Consider the following 24746-nt stretch of genomic DNA (forward strand, 5'->3'; position numbering starts at 1 on the left):
AAATTGATGATTTTTGGACTGCCATATTTCGCATTCAGCTGCTATGTATGAAACAAGAAAAAATGCAATTTAATGCAATAACCTTTATTTTGTTATATATTTATGTTTTGAAAAACAGCTACTTAAATTGATATGCAGGCCTTTGACATTTAAACATTTTAATACTTACTGAGAGTATTCCAAATTTTTAAATATTGGGTTTTCTAAAGGAACTAAATCTATATTTGTTTAACAAATAAATCGATAAATAAAATCTATCAAAATCTTCTTGAGCCAAGTGGCTTTAACCCTAAGATATTAAACTTAATCCCTTAAGAGCAAACCGCTTTGCTCAAAAGTACCGAGGCCCATTAAATGATAATCCGCTCTACCGCCTTAATGCTCTTTTTTGCATTTATATAATTTTAAAAAATTCCAGCAATCTGCATATCAGAAAAGAACATGCAAAACATTCTTCTGGTTCTCTTTTTTTTTTGGCCCCAAAAACTTTTTATGGTTAAGCTTTCTACTGCTTTTGCCGTTGGCTCATTTAACGAAACAATTAAAACGGCTTATGCACTAAACTGGCAAACACATTTATGCGACAGAACCGAAAAATCCCAGCCAAGTGGAGAGTGTGTGTGTGTGTATGTGGGTGGGCGAAAGCACCCGAATTTGCATTTGCCGCCTAATAGAACTTTAATTGTTTTGCAAATGATTCAGTTCGAGGGCACTGGTGCTCCACAGTCGTTTAAAACGGAGCGAAAAGTTGAGCAAATTCTGAGAGACTTGGCCGCACATAAGATATGCAGGTTTATTTTCCATAATGTGGATGCCCCAACAACGAGCATGGGCAACAACAATGAATGTTAAATGCAACTTGCCCAGACTTATGCCAGAACTTGTTCTCGCACACGTTATTGGCCTGATAAAGCGAACAGGCACGTGCAGCAAAAGGCAGCTCGTCACTCTTCCTTCCTCAAATATATGCACAGAACAAATTACTTTTAAGGACTTTAACATTAAATATTTTCATTTATTTGATTTCAAAGAAAGAAAAAACTTTCTTTTCAGTTTTTTGCAGCTCTAATAAAAGAAATACAATTGGAATTCTGTTAATAGAATGTTTGTAAATACAATTTTTACTTTTAAATTTTTAACCTGATCAATAAATTTTTCAAAGATGATAGGTATAATAAATAAACCTTTTGAAATGTATTTTAAATATATATTTTAATTTATGACTATTAATTTGACCAACAGCTTTTTCTCACAGTGCTTGTTGTCTGGGGCAGGAAACGTGCGAGATTCTTAGGCAAATGCTTCACAGTTTTAGACATGTGCGCCCATTAGATTGAACAGCAGGATCAGCAGTCGGAAAATGTAGGGAATTATCCTGTGAAGCATAGTGTGTGTTTTCGTGTGCGTATTGACTGTGCAGCTGTATTTACGTTGTGCATTATGGCCTAAGAGAACAACACGTTGCAGCAGCGGGAACTAATAAAAGCTTTATGACAAAGTCTCACGAAACAGCAGTAGATGCCAGAGGGGAGGGGTATGCTAAGGCCATTGAACCTGGGCCTATGCCACTTTCGTACTTCCATCCTGTTAGAGGTTTCCTAGTCCGAGGAATGTCCTTTCGGTCTCTCGTGCTTTGTGTGTCTGTGAAAATATTTTCAAAGTCTTAACCTCACTGGGTGAGCAATCATAAATCAAATGCCACTGCGCCGTGCTACCTTTTGTTGCTTGAGTGCCCACACTCACAAATACAAACATTCTAGCTCGCACACACACAACCACTCAGCGACACACATACACACACACACACACATGCGCAAGCTGTCGTCGTTCTGGTGTAGCTTAAATTTTATTTATGGCTGGCACCGTTCGATATATGTATGTACTATATGTGTGTGTGTGTGTGGAAACTAACACACCAAAAAAATGCGAAGCCTGAACATAAATAAGGAAAAAATGGTAGCATACCTCAATGCGCCCACACGCACAAACACATATACGTTGCCAGTTTATGAAGTTTTGTGTCTATCAACGCAGAATCCATTTCATTGGGTTCGGTATTTTTAGGCCTTTGTTCTGTTTTATGCTCTTTAAGCCTGAAGTTTTTTGGAATTATAAATTGAGTTTAATCTGTGGCATAGCTTTCAAAAGTTTGAAGAATTTGAAAGATTGTTTTCATTATATCTTTTAAATTAATTTAAAGCTGACAGCCAAGTTATTTTAATATTCATTAAAATGTATTTATGAACCGCTTAAATTTTTCTGATTTAGTTGAGTTCTTATGATATCTGAAATATATAGTTCTAGGCCTAACAAAAAACCAGCTACTCAAAAAAATGGGCACATCGCTACACGCGGGACCACAAATAAGATAGACAATAAATAAGAATTGACAAATTTATTGCCCAGACACGACATGCATATGGACAGGGACAACGGGGCGGATGAGTGTGTCTGAGTAAATAGCTGATTGAAGCTGACATTTTGCCTGGCAGAGACTGAAAACATTTTCCTGGCTGCGAAATGACTTTGTTTCAATGCCTGTCGACCTGCCTGCCAACGGATCGCATGAGTCGGGCTAAAAGGGGATGTTCTAGTCATAATGTTGTGGCAGGCAAAACCTTTCGACGGTCACTCTTTATGTGTGTGTGTGTGTGTTTGCTGATTTTGCGCATATTTTATATTTTTCGCAACTACTCACTCGCGCCGTTTGGCAGTTGGCTTTTGGCTGTTGGCGTGACCCGAAAATGGCACAAAAATGTGTCACGTTTCAATGCCTGCCCATGCGGTTTTAACGCAATTAGCCACAACAAATTACCATCATCAGAGCGACATTGTCATCATGATCATCATCATTATCCTGGTAGTCCCAGGGAGCATCATCATGACGCCGAGTCCTGCTGCCGCTGGCACGTGAAACATGCGACTTTGGTTACTCTGAATGTCCGTCCAGCGTCCCATCCCCTTTTCCACCAGTGGTCCAGTTAGTCAGGGGAAAATCAGGTTGGAGGTTGGAGGATGGAGGATGATACGGCCATGTGCGTTATATGTGCGTAGAGCATGTGCGGTACAATGAACTGACAAGTGTAATTATGTTGTTGCGCTGGGCGAGTCTGCTGCGCTCTACATAAGCCGCTGATTGCAAGTTTATATTGAGGCTGTTTATATGAAGAAAGTTCCTTTGTAATAAACCCCACTATAACCCATAGCAGCATGTATAAGCCATATGCCCATTATTATTACTATCACATAACTGGTTTTATTTTTGCACAGAAATCATAGGAATTACAGCTGAACCCTGTAAATTACTTTCTACCAAACGGGCTTACTTTTATATGGTTTCTTAAAATTAAAAAAAGGTCTAATAATATACTTTAATTTATAAGGGTTTGTAAATAATTTATAAAGATGTCTAAAAGTATGAAAATTATGCTATAAATGTATGGTTTATTGTACATGGAAATACATAGACACTTTTATCAGTGTAGTTATTTCAAAAAGCTAATTATTTCCAAAGAACTCCGCTCGGCAACTTTTTCGGCATGAAAAAAGTTGTTCTTGAACGATTAGCTACTGAAACTCGTTTCCTAGACATTCGCCAAACTAAGGCTTAATGAAAATTAGTTGGGCTGGAAAAGCTTCGGCTACTTATGGTGTGTCATGTGGGAAATTCGGTGCTAAATATTTAGTGATTCTGTTCCCATGGAACGACAGTAGATTAGTTCACCTGCTGAGGATGGGCAAATTGCAGTGGCCACAATAGAGTAATTTGTTCTTTATTAAAATGATCAGACAAGAAACTTCCAATTACAGTTTTCTTTCAGCAATATTTGCAGCCAGAATTAAAGCTTCTGTAATTAAATAAAAGCCTTATCCAAGCGTAAATCCATTAAATTTCATCTACTGTGAATTTATTGAATTATTTTTTGGTTTTTGCTATTCGGGTGGGAATCAAATTTAATTGAACTAGAATATTTGATTTTTCTCGCAACACACAAAGTTTGATTTTTTAGATTCACCACAAAAATTCATTTGGCAAAAACAGTAAAACCGATTCATTATTCCAATAAAAGTCAAGATATAGTTTTTTGGGCTTGCCATTAAGTGTGGTAAGGTCAACATCAAACTAAGCTTTGTGGTATTTTGTGTTTATGAGGAGGGGAAATATATTATTGCCTGCAATACCCAAGGTGCGCAATATTTTCTCATCACATTTCATAACTCCCTGGGCATATCCTAATTCAGGTTTTTGCCCCCACACAACCTGGGCATTTCCCACTGGGAGTGTGACAAAAAGGACGAAAAGGACATCAAGAGAGACAACAAAGAGGCACTTTAAGTGAAACTAAACAGCCATGCAAGTGACGTTGTCGGATTGCGGTTGCCGGCAGGGAAAAGGGTTCTAAATGTTGGATGGCCGAGTGTCCTGGCCGTGTCCTTGCCGTGGCTGCCAGTTGGCCATGTTGTCGGCTTGGGCAATACAAATTAAAATTAATGATGCACTCACAACAGCACGGCGGGCAAGGCCACACCGTAGATGAGGTAGAACGGAGGTTGAAGCGAGGTGGTGTGGCACATAAAAACTACTTTACATGCGGGTACACGATGTCGCAAAGGCTAAGCTGTCCCACCTGGCCGGAAAAAAAGGGAGGCAGGGGGGGCTTCACCTAATTTAATGCTGAAATTGCCATCCTCCTGCATTTCTGCCGGACTTTTTATCTTGGCCTCTGAATAGTGTTGCCGGCGTTAAGGCGCCGCTTGCTAAATACTTGCGGCTTCCACACCAGACACAAAAGAGGATATTCTCACACACATGCAGAGAGCATGGCGTCCTGGCTAAAAATTCAGGGGCGAAGGGAAACCACTTCAATTTATTTTTGACCAACATATGGCAGCCAGGCAAACTGAGGAAAAGACAGAAGCACTTGTATACACTGGGTATATTCGACAGGTGCAGCAGGTGTGCATACACAATTTATATTCACTGCTAGATTTTGGACATCAGCTCAGTCTACGATGGTGTAATGGGTTTGATTTTTTTATAAATGTTGATTTAACATTTTCATATTCCAACAAGCTATATACATTACAAAAAACATAGACCATTTGGTTTTAAATTTGTTTTATTTATATTAAGCCTTAAAAAAGATAAAAGGATAAATCCTTACAATTAACTTTTTAATTTGTGGGGAAATAAAAAATATTTTGCATTATTTAAAAAAAATAAAGTTTAAAATATATATTTCAACTTAAAATGTTGTGGATCGCAGTTTATGTTGTAATATTAGTATTTATTATCACCTGAATTTATTAATGCTTATAAGAGTGGTTTGAAATCCATAGAATTTTGCATCCAGGGCAAAGCTAAGTCGAATATATTAACCCACATTTAGTGCTTTGTTATTTCTATAAATAGCGAAACGGGTTGAAAGGGAAACCTGGTCGTTCTAGTCCTTTTCAGCCAACTAGTTAGTTCGGGAATTGGGGGAAACACGGCCAGCAACATTGTAACCGGCCCTCTGTATTTCTGTGTTATTGTTTTTCTGCTTTGTTTGGCTTGGCTTTCGCTTCCCTTTATCAAAACAATGCTTTGCAAAGGTGTGTGCTTGCGAGTGTGGAAAACGTTTTACTGTATTCCACTTTTGATTATTGTTTTTAAACAACAATTTTCTTTTCATCAGCATTTCAATTAGTTATTTGAAGCCGACAGGCGTCATTTAATCGGGAAATTTAATGGGGATTGGGGGCGTGGCAGGCCACAAAAACCTTTTACACGCCCTGATGCCTTCCAATTTCAAGTGCTTTTGCAGCTGCTTTGGCACTGCGACAAAGTAAATTAATCCATTAGAGCGCTGGCTTCGGTTTTCTGCTGCATTCTTTTTTTATTTGCACAGTTTTTCTACATTTTTATACCCTTGCAGAGGGTATTATAATTTCAGTCAGAAGTTTGCAACGCAGTGAAGGAGACATCTCCGACCCTATAAAGTATATATATTCTTGATCAGCATCACTAGGCGAGTCGATCTAGCCATGTCCGTCTGTCCGTCTGTCCGTCCGTCTGTCCGTCTGTCCGTCTGTCCGTCTGTCCGTCCGTTTATATGCAAACTAGTCTCTCAGTTTTAAAGCTATCTGCATGAAACTTTCCCAAAAGTTGTCTTTCTATTGCAGGTAGTATATAAGTCGGAACGAGCCGGATCGGACGACTATAGCATATAGCTCCCATAGGAACAATCGGAAAAATAAATGAAAAATAATTATAACTTTGCTGTTTTTTAATTTTTTGTTTAGTTCTTCGACATATAGCAATGGTTAAATATTTCAGAATTATGTTTTAAATTTCATCAAAATCGGACGACTATAGCATATAGCTCCCATAGGAACAATCGGAAAAATAATTGAAAAAAATTATAACTTTGCTGTTTTTTAATTTTTTTGTTTTGTTCTTCGACATAAAGCAATGGTTAAATATTTCAGAATTATGGTAAAAATTTCATCAAAATCGGACGACTATAGCATATAGCTCCCATAGGAACAATCGGAAAAATAAATGAAAAAAAATTATAAATTTTCTGTTTTTTAATTTTTGGTTTAGTTCTTCGACATTTAGTAATGGTTAAATATTTTCGATTTACGGCTTAAATTTCATCAAAGTCGGACGACTATATCATATAGCTCCCATAGGAACAATCGGAGAAATAAATGAAAAAATATTATAACTTTTCTGTTTTTTAATTTTTTGTTTAGTTCTTCGACATTTTGTAGTGGTTAAATATTTCCAATTTACGGTTTAAGTTTCATCAAAGTCGGACGACTATATCATATAGCTCCCATATGAACAATAAAAATATATAAAATAACTATCAAATAATTGAGCTGCAAATCATCATAGCTTCAATGTTTTTAAACTTATACGCAAGTAAATTATAATTTTAATATTTTCAAAAATGTTTAATTCTTGCAATAGCTGCAAGGGTATATGAACTTCGGCTTGCCGAAGTTTGCTTTCTTTCTTGTTTAATACCTATTTTTCTTTTCAGCTTGACGTGACCTGGCTTCGCTGTGGAAAAACCTGGAAGCAAAGTGGTTGGCGAGCTTCAGCTTCAGCTTCCATCTTCAACAGCTTACACTTCAATTAAGTTTTTCCCTGGACCATCGAGCCATTTGCCGCAGAGCTGACTTCTTGGCCAGCAATTTGGCAGCAATTATTGAAGCTTTGCCAATGGCAGGAGTCGGGAGTCAGTTCACAGGGTCAGACGGTGGAAGGTTGATGGGTATAGACAGCTCATACAATATAAATAAATTGCAAGCGAAGCCAACAAGGACATGAGAAAATTTGCACTTGAGGATGCGACAGTATTTTCCATAATTAAACATGTATTTCTATGCCATTTACGTTGGAGAGGGGCGAATGTGGGTCAAGTATTTAATATCCAACCCCTCGGGCGACTAACCATTTAGTGCTAATTTCGTTTTCCAAGTGAAGTATACTCCTGCGCCTTGCATATTAAATAAGCCGGCACAGTGGTTAAAACAGATGGAAAGTACACGAATTTAAAATTGTGCTGTGCCCTGAAAGCAAATTAAATTTTAAAAGCATTTAACTTAATGAGAATCAAAGAAAATGATGTGGCATATTACTCACAATTTTAATAAAAGAAATAATACAATTTCTTAAAAGACTTCTTTTCATTTCAGCCACATCTCCACAATGCCAAAACCAAAGTGTGTTATAAACACTCATATGCATGCATAAATAATACAAAATATAAATATGACCCAAGCTGCGAGTGTGTTGACAGCCAAAAAATAAAAAGCAAGACGACATTTCTCGCTTTTTATCCTTCATACTTGTGAGTGCAGGAGAGTATCTTGTACATTATGCAAATTATTTGCACGAGTTTTCAATTTTGGTAAAATGCTTTTGGGGATTATTAAGGCACCACGGAGCAAAAGAGCTGGCCAAAGACAAGGCAGCAGCTTTTTCTCCATGGGAAATATGATTAAAATCGTATTTTGGGGCTCTTGCGAAAGGGTGAAATTCTCCAGCGATCGTGACTCACATGATTATCCTTGTTCTGAACAATCTCGAAATTGAGTTATGCCTGGGAGGACTTCATATATGTATGGAAATAAGCTTGTAAACTGGGTTTAGAAACAGCCCTTTGTCCTACACTCATATTGCTTTGATAACAACACTTCTCTGGGGATAGTTGCAGGCCATTTTGCAGTCTCAAGTAAACACTGGCAACAACAACTTATTCACTTTTTGTTTTTCCCCCACAAATAAACTGATCCCCTCATCCACATCCTTCTGTGTGTCCAAGTTCGTCCAGACTTTTGGCCTTTTCAGCAGCCAAATGAGCCACTGACAGCAAAAGGAACATTTTTCCCTTACTGTTGGGGATTCTCTGCCGTCAAGTTGGATACATTGCTCGTCCGCCGCAAAAATAACAAAATTGTGTGCGGTTAACTGCAAGGATTTTCCAGCACTCACAACTCCGAGGACTTGATGTTGCTCGGTCATTACTAAAGCGTTGGGAAGCTGCAAGTTTGTGGGCTAAGAACTTTACAAGACACAAGAGCAGATTTTAATGATGTGGCTAGTATATGTCCTGGCAACAATATTCAAATTTATATCTATTAAAAAGTTAAACAGCAGATGCTTTGTATCGTTTTTAGATAACAGCCGTATTGTCAATCGATTTGGTTCAATACCATCTTTTAGATTTTCTGAAAAAAAGGTTTACTTTAAATAAAACAAAAAAATAATTATTTTTCATTTTCTTATACTAAAACATTAAAATATAAAAAAAATTAGTGTTTTGAAATAATATAAATATTTATATTACCAATTGGTATTTCATTTTATTATAATTAAAATAGAAATTTATTATAATTAAAATAGAAATAAAATAATAAAATAAAAAATAGAAAATTCTTTGTTACTTACATGTGAAATTTGCTTGATCCTTTACCAATTAGAAAAAATTCTTTGTAAAATACATATTGAGCTTACTGCAATTAATTATTAAGTGTGACTTATAGAATAGTTTTTAATTGTCTGATTATCAACTCTTTCATCTGAGCCACAGCCCGATTGAGCCTCTGTACAAATACCATTTAATGTCTTAAAACCAATACAAAGTAAATACATTTTAAGTAGATTACACGAGAGTCGATTACCCCCAATCCGTTTTGGGCAGCAAGCAATTGGATTTAATTGCCTGCACGATGACAATGCCATTATGAGCAAGGAAATTACGTAAGGGCGATAACCATAACCACGTAAGCGAACACACTGCTCACGTGTCGAAGGCAACGGAGCCACGTAGTCGCCAGCAACTGCCTATCAATCGGGGGGCGTTGGCGTGGGCGTGGCCTGGCTTCCGGGAGGCAAAAAATTAATATGTCTGGCATATGGCGTACACGATTTTAATGGCCGACATGACGAGAAACAGGCAACACCGGGCGCCTAACAATAGACATAACAGGCGACTGAGGAAGCGGCAGATGCTGGATGAAGTGTCACTCACATTTGCCCCTCTTCCATTTCCATGTAATGTTCTAATGTTCCATCAACATGTGCCTTTATTACTGGTAATCGCCTACAGGCCTGCAGATATTTACAGGAAAATTGTGTAAAGTATTCAGTATCAGGTTTTTCTACCCAGAAGTTAAGCGAACAATTTTAATATTTTTTAAAATCTGGTTTTAATTATTGAATTTAAACATAAACTTAGCTTTTCTTGATTTTAACAAAGATATTTATAGTTTGTTTCTTAATATAAAACCAAATGCATATATTATCTTACTCAAAAGTCAACCAATAAATATAAATCCAAACGAGACTTTAAAATATTGTTGACAAATATTCATTTTAATTAACGTTTATCAGTTGACAAATTTCGGACAGGTCAGTTAATGACTTTAAAGATATATGTTGTTTAAAATATAGCTTGTGATTCAATGCCTCAATATTTATTGGGTTAATATTATAAAATATTTATTGATAATGGCTCGTAAAGCAATTAAATATTATTTCCGGTGCTTATGTGATTTAGTAGGCGCATAAAAGATTTCAGGCAAACACATAAGGTTAGTTACTTAAGTTAAGTCTCCGGCGCATTACGCATACGCACTGTGTACGCCATTAACGGCCATTTCACATTTCCTGCTATCGAATTTCCGGTTGGGAAGTTGCCCAAACCAAACCAAGCCCAGCCAAACCAAACCAAACAATCCGAAGCATTGAAGATGCTCACGTTCATGTTGATTGCACAAAGCCCTCGGCAAGGCAGTTTACAAGAAACAAATTAATGTTTCTTTCCTTGGCTCAATGATTACAACGATAAGTTCGGTTTTTTACGCTGCCTTCAAGTTGTTTTTCCTGCTTGGATAAAAAGTAAACAAGGAGGGAGGGTGCTAAAAATGTTCGGCGCGTGTCCGCCGCAAAAATTGCCGGAAATTTGTTTGAGCTTTAAATTACAAATCATTATCGATGCGCATTATAAATTTTGTCCTTTGAATGGAGGCAGCCGGCAGCTGGTCGATAAAGGCGATTTCCTAATGCCAACGGCACTTGTAAAATCACTTTGAATAATATTGCATTTGGGTTTGAGTCTAGTTTCGGTTTGTGTGTCCTCCTTTTGAGCAGATTAATTTCCGGCATTTACACTTAATTCCCCCAGTTTCTGGCTAAGACCGGCCTCGGCAATCGATGCAATCAGCTAAGGACCAATTTAACAACATGTCAACGTACAGACGGGAATCGAAGCAACCGCATTTCGGTCGATGGAGGGGGTATTCTGGGGAGAAAAGCTTTAGATTTGCACACATTACCACTCAATCATCATATACCCGCCTGTGATATGCAGGATTTCAGGCTGTCCCATCTCCCTTCTGTCGGCTAAGTCCTTCGGCCAGGACCTCGGCACATGCACATGATGTCCACATGGCCGCAAAGATTTATTTACAATTGTGTTGAGACATAATTCCTTTTGATCGATTGCGGGTCCATCGCTCCCAAGGGATATGAAAGTGGATAGTGGAAAGTGGGCATGTGGATGGGATGGCGCTTTGTGGTCAGTTGTAAGTGATGATTCTTTTGGCCCTTCGTCCTTTGTCTTGGCTGCACATTTTCGCTGTGAAAGAAGAATGGCAAGGGAAGGAGAAGCCAGAATTATTTGCGCAATTTATGTGGCTTTGATTTCATTCGCAAGATGTACGGGACGGGCGACAGCAATTTATGGTAACTTGATAATTTGTGTTAGCATTTGCCAACAGTTCAAGGGCGGAGTCGAAGTCTCGGCGCTGGATGCAATTTATTTGCCGGACATGGAGCCCCACTGCTGCCGCATGGCATTAGAATAAGGAAATTGCAATCGAGTAAGGGGATTATACAGACCCAAGTGGGGAGCCAATGAAGAGTGAAGGTTTTTCACATGCAAAATGGAATTCAAATTAAGAAGCCTTCCTTGGATTATTTTCCCATGCATGCAATATGCTCTTCGTTTACTTTTTCGTCCAAAAATATAAGAAATGGTTAGGGGAATTGTGCAAAACAAATTGTCTATCATACATCAATATTGTTGCTTGCACAAAAGATAGAATTTTTTGCTCTTTGTGCAACTGTGATAATTGGCATGCCCTCTCTTTTAATGAAGCCAGCGGCTCAACTATAAGTTTCTGTCCTCAGCCCTTTCTGCACTTTCTGCAATTGTTAAGCAGGGCTCAGAATCTCATCCGAATCCACATCTACATCCAGCCGACTCATTCATCAAAAATGTGCACTTAACACATGGCAAAGGCAGTTTCCCGGGCAGCATTGAGCATTGCTGCCTCATTCTTTGGTAATGCACATAAATCCTTAGAGTGCGCACTTAACTCCTTTTTATGCTGCGACAAAGTACATTTACTAATGACCAAGTCAAACAATGGCCACGGCCAAGACGCAACGGGTGGAATGGCTGGAATGGGAGTAGTCCTGGCAGCAGAGACCTGGAGAAAAGTGAGAAAAGGCAAGGGGGTGGGGGATGTCACCAGGACTTGTGACTTCTATGGGGTGGCAGCAGCATGAGGATTGGCCCACGAAGTAGCAATTTACGCGCTCAAGACGGCGGCAAGCGGCAAGATGGTGACAAAGCACGCAAAACGGAACGGCAGTTGGTACTTGAAAAGCGGAGGAAAATTGTTGAGCGGGGTGGGTGGGGGCTGGAAAATCCTTAGCGGGGGGAGAGTAGAAAGTAGAGCCCTGAGCTCCAAGTGTCGGCAGCGGCTGCATGTTAATTGCTGCAGCGACGGCAGCAACAGCAACTGCAAACAGTGGGAAAGCGTGTCTAAATAGCGTAAATTCACACAGACACACACCTCCACAGCCAAAGCGTGGAAAATCTTGCTGCGTATTGTGTGGAAATTGAAAAGCAAGCTGGAAAACTGCCAGGAAATGCAGGACATTTAACACACCCTATTTGCTAAACAAATACCGATAAGCTGGTTAGCGATATTTACAGCTTGATTTATTGTTTTTACTAGGGAAACCATTTAATTATTGTATTTATAATCAGTTATTATTTAATTGTTTTTTAAAATTTTAAAAACAGGAGGTCAAGGATTAAGATGTTTACTTCATGTTTATTTAATTGGCTTACTAAGTTAAAGTTAAAGTTGTATTTTACTTTTTTTAAAAAATAAGTTCAAGGACACCATGTATCTATGAATGATTAATGTAAATATTTTTTTTATTCACGTTTTCATTTACTTTAATAACCAAAATGAATAAATCTTTTGAACCAGACCTACCTTTTTAAGTTGGAAGAGTGTTAGCATAGATTTGCGCAATTTGAAAACTCTCTCACAGTTTGAAGTTCGTGTTTCGAGCTGATCTGTGGATTTATAGAGCAAATTCCCGAACACTAGGTGTCACTTGTTATCATTCTAATCCACGACAGTGTGCGCTCAACAGGATATCTAAGAGCGTTTGTTGCACACGCACAGGCTGAAAATGCAAATTTCCCTTTTGGCTGGCAGTTTAAAATGTTGATGAAGTAATTAGTTTAATATGCGAAATGCCCCTGACGGTGTGCATGTTTGTCTCTCTTTCTCTTCGAGTGTGTGTGTGTGTGTGGGAAGGCGTGGGAGTGTGGGGGGCGTGGCACATTGAAAAGTGTAATTGAAAATACTCACAATTCTGGGCAAAAAGGGACAAGGGCAAAGTCGGGGCTTGGGCATTGTGAAACTTTTTCCATTTATTAAATTTGCCACACGAACAGCGCTCCGAATTCTAGCCAGAGCACTCGTCTATGTGGGTAATGTTTAATTATTTGTGCAGCACATGAAATTAAAGCGGCTACAAATTGTTAAAGCCCATTCCGGTTATCGGCTTGCCGCAAGTCTTTTAATTAAGATATGATCTGTGGAAAACTTTTACCCTTATACGGCATATAAAAAAGATTACATTTTCTTAATTATTTTAATGAACACTTGCATTTTACGTTTGAAACTGAATTCGGGAACAAGCCCTGCTTATCAAAGTCAAGCAAAAGTTTTGCCTTTTGAAACAAAGTTACCAGTTTGTTGTCAGTTTTCAGTAATGTATTTCCCTCGAACTTGTTCAAAATATTATACATTTTGATTTACACAGGGCCACACTTATATCGACACAATTTTGATGCCATTTTGGCAGCTTTTTGTTAAAGTTACTTTTGTTCGAGTTTAAAAGTAATTCAATTAGCAATACCCTTTAGTGTTTGGAATTTTCCGTCATGAGCCTGATTAATTTCCATACGTACCAGGACTATGTGGACAGTTTCATATCCCCCAACGACAAACGCTATTTGGGCAACCAAACGGTCGAGAGAAAGCTGATCCAATATGCCTGCGGAAAGGGTTGTCTGGGCAATTTGCTAACTAGGCAGCAATTCCACCAGCGCAAGGCAATGGAGTTTCTTCTGCTTAGACCGCGGGGATTATGCGGACTACAAATCTTCGGTGACTATTTAAACCACGATGACGAGGTCCTAAAACAGTTTGCCCTTCGAGAGAAAAAGCTGGTCCAGAAACAAATTTCGGTAAGACAATAAGGTCTTCTAAAACAAACATATTGGGTGGAGCCACAGAAAGCACAACACTTAATAAAATGATATCCAAGATAATGCAACAATATATTGTGATTACTATAGCAGCCGAAATAACATTTATCTCTACTCTTTCTATATTTTCTATTATTGAAATTAAGTTTTTCTTTTAGTAATCATTTATTTTTATCATTTTTTAGACCATTGTCTATCTGCTGATGCGTTCGAAAAAGGGTCTGGAGGTCTCCAGTTTTTTCGATCTGGAGCAGAGTCTGCGGGAGTCGCGATGTCAGAGTTCACAGAGCTACGTGGATTGGCGGGGCGTTTTTGAGGGCAGGGTGAAGTTGATGCCATCGAGGCAGCACCTCAGCTATTTCGACTGGAATCAGAACAAGGTGTTCTCCAATAACACCGACAATTTCTACGTGGTCGACAAGAGGAACCACAGTCTGCTGGTGCGACATGTCGGCGATCACAAGATGTTCTGCGTAAATGGCACCTGCGACTGTGTGTTCACGAAAAATGTCAACCGCAAAACGTATTGCTCACCCACCTATGGATATGTCATATTCTTTGACCACATAATCAAGCGCATTAATTAGCGATGGTTTTCAAACGTCAATAATGCGTAATCGTGGATAAATAAAAAATAAAATAAACTGAACAAAGTCATGTCCTCGAGGGCGCATTTGTCGTTGACAGTTAACGTAAATTGCTTTTCATATCTTATCGGTTCTGGTCTGTCGTGGCCACAGTTTGTGATGGACATTTCGAGTTCTTTCCGCCCAGCAAGTCCTCCATCCATCAGGGAGCGGAAATTACCCGAGCTTTATGCCATTTTGTTTGAGTTTATCGCCGTCAGAGCACTTCAATTGCATAAATCTATTAACTGTTGACGCCCTCAACTCGGTCAATATATGCTTGTTTGCCCATTTGCCATTGTTTGCCAAGTGCTTTGTGTTAATTTTCCTAATTTGCCTTTCCATTCATGCAAATTAACATGGTCAAGATTTGCTTAGCTTTACAGAGTAAGCTGATTCATCAAGTCACATTTTCTTGCCAAAGTTAATTTACTTAATTATAAATTCGCAAACAATTTAATAATTATATAGTTATATAGTTCAAAAATTATAAGTAAATATCAGATTAACGTCAAGTGGATAATGAAACCTCTGAGGGCTGTTCTCTTCTAATTTCAGTTGAAAACTCTAGGCATGTGTTCACCATTATAAAACATAAATAAATAATGAATGTGTTTGAATTATGATTTAAATGCCATCTGCAGTGGGCCTGCAATTTAATTTGCATACACAATTAGCTGTTAATGTATAACTCACCTTGGTTTCACTCGCCCAGAAAATAATTCAATTAATAAAACACAAAGAGCAGCAGACTCGACTACTGGATTTTGCAGGTGCAAATTTTAGTGTCCTGGCTGCAGGATAACTATTATTTCGCCCTCTGGCACCAGTGTCCAAATAAATATTTGCTCGGCTTGCCTTAGTCAAGTCCACAGGGCAGTTCAAGTGCCGTAAGTTGGGTCCATGTGTCTTTGCTCTCCATTAAGATATGGCAAATTTGTTGCCCCCAAAACACAAACAGCCGGATAGACATTCCCTTGGGCTTTCCATTGAGATTGCATTTTACGGGCATGGGCTAAATAAATTTCATACGAAATAAACTGGCAATTTACTGCCAGACTGCATTTTCAAGACCAAATTCCCATCCAATATACTTTGATTAACAAAGGGAAGGAAAATGGCAAAACACAGAAATACAAGTACATTTATTTGAATTTTATTTCAGTGTTTTTCGGCTTGTTTTGACAAATTATATGTACAAATATCGAGCGATTTGCAATGCCAATCAGCCGTTAATAATTTTGCCTATCCTCAAATGTAGTCAAGTGGTTTTCATTTGATATTGTGAAACCCAATGTATAAATTATGAATAAATATACAGTCATCGTGTGGCCAATTAAATTGGCCAAATGTGCAAACAATAATGCAAATGAATTATTTAAATGCTTGTGGAATGAATGTCAAACAGCTCAGGGTTATTTAAATGAAAGTGTGCAGCATCATATTGTCCTGAGCCTCGTTCAAAAAGAAGAAAATGTTTTTAAAGACAGTTGTGAGCAGTAAAAATACAAATGAATTAATATTGGAAATCACACAATTACATAAGCATTTAAATATATATTTTTATCAGGAATTCTTGATACTCTATATAATTAAATATGTTTTCCTAAGACAGACGCATTTCAGAACGCCTAATTAATATGAAGATCCTGTCTGCCTTGACTTGCTGTCAATTTGATTGGATTTATGCCTGACCTGTGGGTCACACAAGTCGACAAATAATTTATGAGCTGACCCACCCAGAAAAGGCCGCCAGCCGGGCCATGTGTTTCATTTGTTATTGCCGACTCGACACAAAGAATATAATATTTCATAAGGTCGTAAGCTGTCGCAAAAGATGCCTAATAAATAATTTAGGCGCTCAAGATTGGACATCTGGCGAGGTTACGTGCCCCGACAAAACCCTTTCAGTCCCCGAAAATAAATACATAAAACGCCACCATGAAGAAAGCATCATCGGTCGGAAGTCGGGAAAATAATAATAAACTGAGGACTGAGTGAAAGGCATATTAAATTAAGCTGCATGCCGCAAATGCCAAAAGGTCCTTTCAAAAGCCCCGCAGTTCATATTCCAGACAGAAAAACACTCATAAAATGTGACCAATAATGAAAATAATGAAGGAATGAATTAAATGAAATGTAACGCAGCAAATTAAATTGTTGTCTCACTTTCCGTCTGCTGCCAGTTGTTTTTCCCAATTTCTTGCTGCCATTTTGGGAAAGCAAAAAGTTCGTGGTAAAATTAATTCATTCTTGGCTTGCATTAAACGAAAAGTTGCTCAAAGAAAAGTAAAGCTAAGATCAGTAACTTTTTAAGAATGTTAAGAAATAAGGATTTTATTCTAGAATATAACTCAAACCAATTTATAATGAGCTACAAATAAATAAACTTTTTCTTTTCTTTTCTTGTATGTCAAAGGTAAATACCGTAGAATATTTGTACCAAGAATCTGATTATTGTGCAATTCAATGAACACCAAAATGCCTTCATAATCCAATTCATCGAAATCAGTACACGCTCAATAGGAGTTGTGAAGAATGCTTTTTGAAAATATTACGCATACGACATGTTACCATTACCGAAAGACTGTGCAATTTCGTATTAAGGTTTGGATTCAATTGCCATAACTCCGTAACAACATGCATTGCATGCAAAATAAGCCAAATTTATGGGCCAAACAAAAGCTTATAAACCACAAATCAAAGTGCAATACAATGCACCCGCCCAGCAACAACAATTACGTATCAAGTTAAAAGCTATTGTGAATTTTCTAACCGAAGTCATATTGTCTATACATTTATCAAATGTCTGTCCATCCGTCCGTCTGTCTGTCTGACTGTCTATCTGCTGTTCAGTAGGAATATGTGTTTCAGTTTCAGTTTGTGTTTTGGCGGATGCCATAAATAAAACTCAGCCAAAAGATAGACATGAAAAGAGGGAGTCTTAAGTCGGAAATTGTTTCGCAACGTGGGAAATGTTTGATTTATGTCTGTTTTTCCCAGTGACCTCCTCTGGGACGGGGGTAAAAAGGCACACAGCAGTTGTAAAATGTGTAATTGATGATGTGGCAGAGAGGACATAAAAAGGAAAACAGAATATGAAGGCTTACAGGCTGGCTTAATGCCTGGATTTTGTTGACATTTTCGACAAAACATCTACAAACTGCGACAGTAGTCAGTAGTCAGTAAAGTGAACAAAATACGGAACCCTTTGCATGATAAGTGCATTTCGAGTGCAGGACACGAAAAGCGTGACAACATGCAAAGAGGGGGGTGGGGCAAAACGGACAGCACCCAAGCCAACTAAGCCAAACGGAAACGGAAACTGCATGCAAAAAAGAGGAGAGAAAAGCGGAGAAAAAACGGAGAGGAGATAGGAAATGTAATGTTGACCATTTGGCAAGCAGCACGAAAAGTCATTTTGTTCAGCGGGCGAAGGAAGGACACGGGACACGACACAAGACACCTTGCTTGTTATCCTGGCAAATATTTTCCACTCGACACAAAAGCATATTATCCAGGGTCCCAACGAAAAGTTCCCATTTGAAGCTTAACAAATTGATTTTTTAGTTGGAATTCCTCAACGTTGCATGACAGTTGCTCATGGAGCTCGGCTGCACCATTTGCATGGAGTGATATACTATATACAACCTTTGGTGGCGCCTTCATTGCTTAATGCACTGGAAACTCGACTTTTCGCCTCCCCCCCTCTCCACCTCATTTTTCGGGGCCCTCGAAAGTTACCGCCATTGTTTGCTCTATACTTTTCGGTGGGCATAAATAAATTTTCATTAATTTATGTGCAGGCGACGACGCTCAACGGCAGTCTCATAATGTGCGGCATAAGTTTGTGCCCCCCAGAAAAGATGAAGAGCTTCTGCGGAGGCGAGGAGCAAACATTCTGGTGCATCCTGCCTGGAGCGTAGAGCCCCGAAAAGACGGCGGATATTAAGATGAATCTGCCGGCTGATATACAGCCAACTTTGGAATGGCTAATGAAGCCGGCAAAGAAGCCTGAAAAGCCTGAAAAACCCGAAAATGCAGCCAACCCACAAAATGTTGCCTTGCATTTATGCAGCAAACCCCATTAATGTCATTTATTTTCAAATTTCCCAGGGGTCTGTATCAACTTTATTGTTGATTATATGCATTTTTCCGTTTGAATGCCTTCCCCAAGGGAGTTAATTAATTTGTACAATTGTAAAAATTTGTAGCTGCCCAGACAATCGAATTAAAGCCAACTTACGAAATGGCAAACAGACCACAGAAGCAACAACAATAGCACAATTACAATAGTTACAAAAAGCGATTCAAAGGCAGCACATTTTCATCGATTTTCAGAAATAACTCACTTTGTGGAGGAATTAAGTGCATCACAATCACACCTTGGACATGGAATTAAGCAGTGAGTGAAATAAAATCATTGTCGCTTTGATTTTCATTTAGTTGCTAGATAAACTTACAGCTAGACTTAATTGTAATTTTAATTCTAAATATTAGCTAAGCTTAACATTACAATTTGGCATTTAAAATATGTTGTAAATGTATAAGTTCTGAAAATAATATAATAAAGGTCTTTTAAGTGTAATGTGATTATATGTTAACCTTTTTTATATATTTACAAAAAATGTAATGTGATTATATGTTAACCTTTTTTATATATTTAATCATAAGCTATTTTAAATATTTAATAATAATAACACATTTAATGCAACCTCCCCAGTTGATTTTACAGCTTGATAAGTGAGTAAAAAAGGTATCAAACCATAATTCCATGAAAAGATAAAAAACAATGGAGTTTTTTAAGTTTTGATTTAAAATATATGTTTTAAATATATCTGTTCTAAAAATGTATAATACTTGGTAGCTGCTTATTCGCAACACTTTTTTATGTATAATTAAGGTATTAACTCCAATCCCCCCAGTTTGTTTCACAGCTTTATAAAATACAAGTGAGGCTGAGGTATCAAACCATAACCCCTTGACAAGGTAAAAAAAAACACAAATTAAAAGCGCAAACGAAATGGGGTTTACTGTGCTGCCGACGCAGCCATCTCCCGCGTGGTTTGTGGTGCCAGGATTCCCGCTGCGAGTCCTTTGGGTGAGGCTACACCGCCACTGTTGACATTGTTCCATTTGCGCTCGATATGCGGAGACGTGCACCGATGCTTTTGTTGGCCGCTTTGTAATTGTTTCGTTTAACAACTTTTAATTGAATATTTCAGGCGTCGCCTGTCGGTCTGTTTATTCACTCACAAAATGCGATGGCAGCGCATTGATCAATTGTTTACACGGTTTAAGTAAATAAACGCATTTAAACCGAGCCCGGCCGTGGGATTACCCGCGTTAATTGCGCAAAAAAGCGGCCACCACGGAGACATTAACTACGACAATCGCCTGAATTGAATGGAAAAGAAATACCAAAAGTGAAAGCCGATTTCCGTCCAGCCCAGAAATCGATGAAGCTCGGAGAGCTGGGCAAAAGGTGTTGTCCGCTGCCATTGTTTATTAGTTTTAATAAAGCCATAAAAGGCCCTCGAACCACACACAGACGCACAGGCCATACACGCGTTGAACAAATAAACTTTGGCACTAAGCGCTTTAGCAAATGACCTAGGGTTTTATTATTGCCAGCGACGCTTTGTTTTGACACCCTGGATGTACAAAGGTCAAAAGTATACTCGCAGGCACAATAAAAGTGCACAATCAGATACTGATTACATCGGGCTTTTTATTAAAATGAACAGCAACAAAGCTTAATGAGCTAATTTAAATAGTAAATTAAACTCAAAGAGGTGTGCAAACTACACTTTGTTTATATGGCTAAATGAATTTGTTGTCCAAAATGTTATGTATTTTTATGCTTAGGAGGTCGCTTCTTAAATATTATTTAAGGGGTTTAAATATTCAACAGAACGTATTAAGCTATTTAAAAAAAATGTATAAAATAAAATTTGTTTCTTGTTTCTGAAATATTTTTATCAAGCTGGAAAATGCGGTATCTTTAAGTCTGCAATCGCCAAAAACAGTCTCATTTTGACTTTTTTTTGGCAGCTCATATCAAAAATTCTATTGCCATTGCTAAACCTTTGGGCCAAGCTAAATAAAACGAACAGCGCGTCAGTGCAACTTTTGTTTGGCTGTCTCCATATATAAATGAACGTGTATGCATGTGAATGGTGAGATATAGTACTTTTTGTGCAATGGTGTGTGTGTGTGTGTGTGTTTTTGCGGGCATTTTGTTGACAATATTGTTTCAAAAGCGGAGAAGCGGTGGGCGTGGCACAGCCATCTCTACCCACACTATTTGCATACATTGTTGTATATGACCGGGCATCAAATAAAACCCGAAAAATATATTGCGTATACGCCGCAGTGGGCACAATGGAGAGAACAATGATCGGTTAGCAGAAAGAGCTGCGAACGATGGCTTATTCTGGGACGGAGACGAAAGCCACGATAATAAACCCATTCAAGGGATGAGAGTTTTAAGGGCAGAATACTGTAAGCTGTGATGGGTGCTCCATTGTGTAAGTTGCCACTCAAAAATTTATTGGGATTCAGCATAAAACCTTTCAAACTGTTTCTTCTTTAGTAAATTTTAAACAAATTGCATTTGAAATGAAATAGTATATTATAATATTTTAAAATATTATAATATAATATTTAAAAAAACTGTAAAAAGTGGTTTTATTTAAAAAGGAATTACAAAAATACCACCTCCACTAATAAGATACTCTTATAATGCTTTTTGTCATCAAACCAATGACTTTGGTTTCTAACCAAATCATCAAAACAGAAAGTAAGCACCTTTCGGGCTTAATGCCCCATTCCAGGCCACATCTTGAAAAAGCCAACTTCATTTAAATTTTAACCAAAAGCTTTGGGATAAGGCCGTTGCCTTGGCACACAATGCTTACCAAGATACACATACCATATATACACCTTTATGGTCGCTGTCTGTGGCAGATATACGACGTGTGTGTCTACACCTGCTGTGGTGACATTTTACGGCTTTTTCTTTGTTAATTTCATTTGAGGCATTTAAAATGTGCACCACCGCCGAAGCTGAGGCTGACAACTAAATACACAGGGAGTCTGCCAGCAACCACCCCTCATCAGGCACCACCCACAGCCACCCACTGCCCACCCACTTCCTCCTTTGAACGTGCCGAAAGTTGTGCTCAGCCAGTCTTTTGGCAACTTTTTTAATGACTTCGCCTCACAACCCGCACCACAATGGCACAAAGTCTTTGCTCGCGTGCCCGAATATTTAACCGCAAACGACGAGACGTCAAAATTAATTAGAAATAAAATTAGTTTTTAATGCCAAAGTGTCTTCGGGCATGTGTGTGTGTGTTTGTGGTCTCGCCTCTGTGTGAGCTGTAAAATATACTTTGACAGGGGGTTAAAATAAAAAAAATAACCCGATGAGAATGGAAGTCGGAATTCTTGTCAAAACTTTGGGCGATGAAAAGTTTTAGCTCTCTATGTGGGGATGGTTTAGGACAGGAAATGATTTAATCTGCCCAAGTTTGGCTATTACTTTATGGGGGAAAAGCGTGGCAGACATTGCAAATAATAAGTTTAAGAGATATCATTATTTTCCGATACAAACTTGTAATTTGTTGCAGATATCGATTGAAAGTTATTTGGGATTTTGGTCGTTGGTAAGGGAAGTTTAAAAGGATTAGGCGGGGCGACTTTTAATTTGAGAAATGCTTTAGTGAATTTAATTTTACAGATAAGTATTATTCACAATATTTAATAGAGATTTAGAAAGTTCTGATGATCTTAAATCATCTGAAAATGTGCCCAAAAATAGAATCTTCTTATATCCTTCTTAAGTAATTTACTAGGAATTTACTAGGTAGTTTTTGTAAATTAAGTTATATTTTTTATTTTTATGCGGCCGCCAGATTGCAGTCTTCACTGTACAGTAATTTCCACTTCGAAACCCCTTTGTAAAGTCAAGTTAAAGCCAAAAAGTGAACTCATGGCCGGAAAGCCAACGATGTGCATATGAAGTGGGGCTAAGACAAACGGGCAAAGAGCCAGAAGACTGGAGAACTTGCTGACAGGCAGACAGAAAGCCAGTTGGAGATGCTTAGAAAAGGACGGGGAGTGCAAAGTGAAAGAGAAAGGAGGAGGCAGACACACACAGCGACAAATCATCAGGCAAATCCGCAAAAGTGCACTTCAGTTGCCTGTCGCCCATCATCGCAGTGCAAAGCCAGAAGACGCTGATGACGTTGAGTATTATGAACGGAATGATGACAACTGGAACCACAACAACTGCCACTGCACTACAACTAACGAAGGCAAACAAAAAAAAAAGGGAGCGCGAATGAGATGCACTGAAAGAAACTAATAAATGAATTAAAGCCAAAAAATGTTTTCTAGCCTTATCTAATATAATCTACAAAACATTCCTCCAAATCTTAGACTCTATTTACTCGAAGTTGAAGAAAAATGTTAGTTTCTACTGAAATACAAGATTTAAAATTTCAAAAATATTTTTGAACGTATGCGTTTTACATCTTTTACCTTTACATTTATACAGTAATTGATATTTCATAGTGTCTCCTATTATAAAATTCTAATTGAACAAAAAAAATGTTTCTGTGTAAAAAAAATATCCGGGAAACTGTGAAAATGAGTTCGGTTGGAGTTGGGTTACTACAACTCTTCTTCAGACAGCTCCATGGCACTTCCGCTGCCGTCTGTCACGGCATTATTGAAAGGTGAACAACTTCGTCAGGAAGTATTCCTCTATAGAGTTTTAAAGGGGGGGAGGAATTTGGTCTGCTGACACAAAAAATCAACGCATGGAAAGTAGGACAAGTGTCAAAATCACTTAAGTGCGAATGCAACGACAAATAAAAAGAAAAGCTAAGGGAAAAAGTGGAAAAAAAGGACGAAAACCCACAGGGGAGAGGGGGTTTTTAGAAGACAGGACCAGAATGGCAGAGACATTGCCACCTACAAGGATGTGAATGAAAGACAGGAAAACGAAAGGCAGCAGCCAAGTTGGAAACGGATTTAAGTGGGGGAACAATGGCTAAAAATTTGCTGGAGGAAGATGGCCATCTCAAGTTGGTTCATGCTACTTAGTTATGCCCAAGCTGAGCTGTCCGAAACGCCCTTTGCTTAAGTTAAAGAAAACAAGAAAGAAAGCAAACTTTGGCAAGCCGAAGTTCATATACCCTTGCAGCTATTGCATGAATTAAATACTTTTGAAAACATTAAAATTATTTTTTACTTGAGTATATGCTGAAAAACATTGAAACTATGATGATTTGCAGCTCAATTATTAGATAGTTATTTTATATATTTTTATTATTTCTATGGGAGCTATATGCTATAGACGTCCGATTTTGATAAAATTTAAACCATAATTCTGAAATAATTAAACATTGCTATATGTCGAAGAACTAAACAAAAAATTAAAAAACAGAAAAGTTATAATTTTTTTCATTTATTTTTCCGATTGTTCCTATGGGAGCTATATGCTATAGTCGTCCGATTTTGATGAAATTTAAAACATAATTCTGAAATATTTAACCATTACTATATCTCGAAGAACTAAACAAAAAATTAAAAAACAGCAAAGTTATAATTTTTTTTCATTTATTTTTCCGATTGTTCCTATGGGAGCTATATGCTATAGTCGACCGATTTAGATGAAATTTAAACCGTAAATCGGAAATATTTAACCATTACTATATGTCGAAGAACTAAACAAAAAATTAAGAAACAGCAAAGTTATAATTTTTTTTCATTTATTTTTCCGATTGTTCCTATGGGAGCTATATGCTATAGTCGTCCGATCCGGCTCGTTCCGACTTATATACTACCTGCAATAGAAAGACAACTTTTGGGAAAGTTTCATGCAGATAGCTTTAAAACTGAGAGACTAGTTTGCATATAAACGGACGGACAGACGGACAGACGGACAGACGGACAGACGGACGGACAGACGGACGGACAGACGGACATGGCTAGATCGACTCTACTAGTGATGCTGATCAAGAAT

The 24746-nt window shown here is 38.0% G+C and overlaps 1 protein-coding gene across 1 annotated transcript; it reads left to right on the forward strand.

Annotated features, from left to right (window-relative positions):
- Positions 1-13583: 13583 nt before the first annotated feature.
- LOC108147880 (cilia- and flagella-associated protein 299) lies at positions 13584-14733 on the forward strand. The gene is made up of 2 exons (XM_017274638.2): positions 13584-14063; positions 14270-14733. Exons 1-2 carry the CDS (start codon positions 13758-13760, stop codon positions 14669-14671), a joined length of 708 nt encoding a protein of 235 aa, XP_017130127.1. The 5' UTR covers positions 13584-13757; the 3' UTR covers positions 14672-14733.
- The last annotated feature ends 10013 nt before the right edge of the window (positions 14734-24746 follow it).

Source organism: Drosophila elegans, unplaced genomic scaffold (assembly GCF_018152505.1).
Source record: "Drosophila elegans isolate 14027-0461.03 unplaced genomic scaffold, ASM1815250v1 contig_814, whole genome shotgun sequence".
In the NCBI taxonomy this organism is placed as follows: domain Eukaryota; kingdom Metazoa; phylum Arthropoda; class Insecta; order Diptera; family Drosophilidae; genus Drosophila; species Drosophila elegans.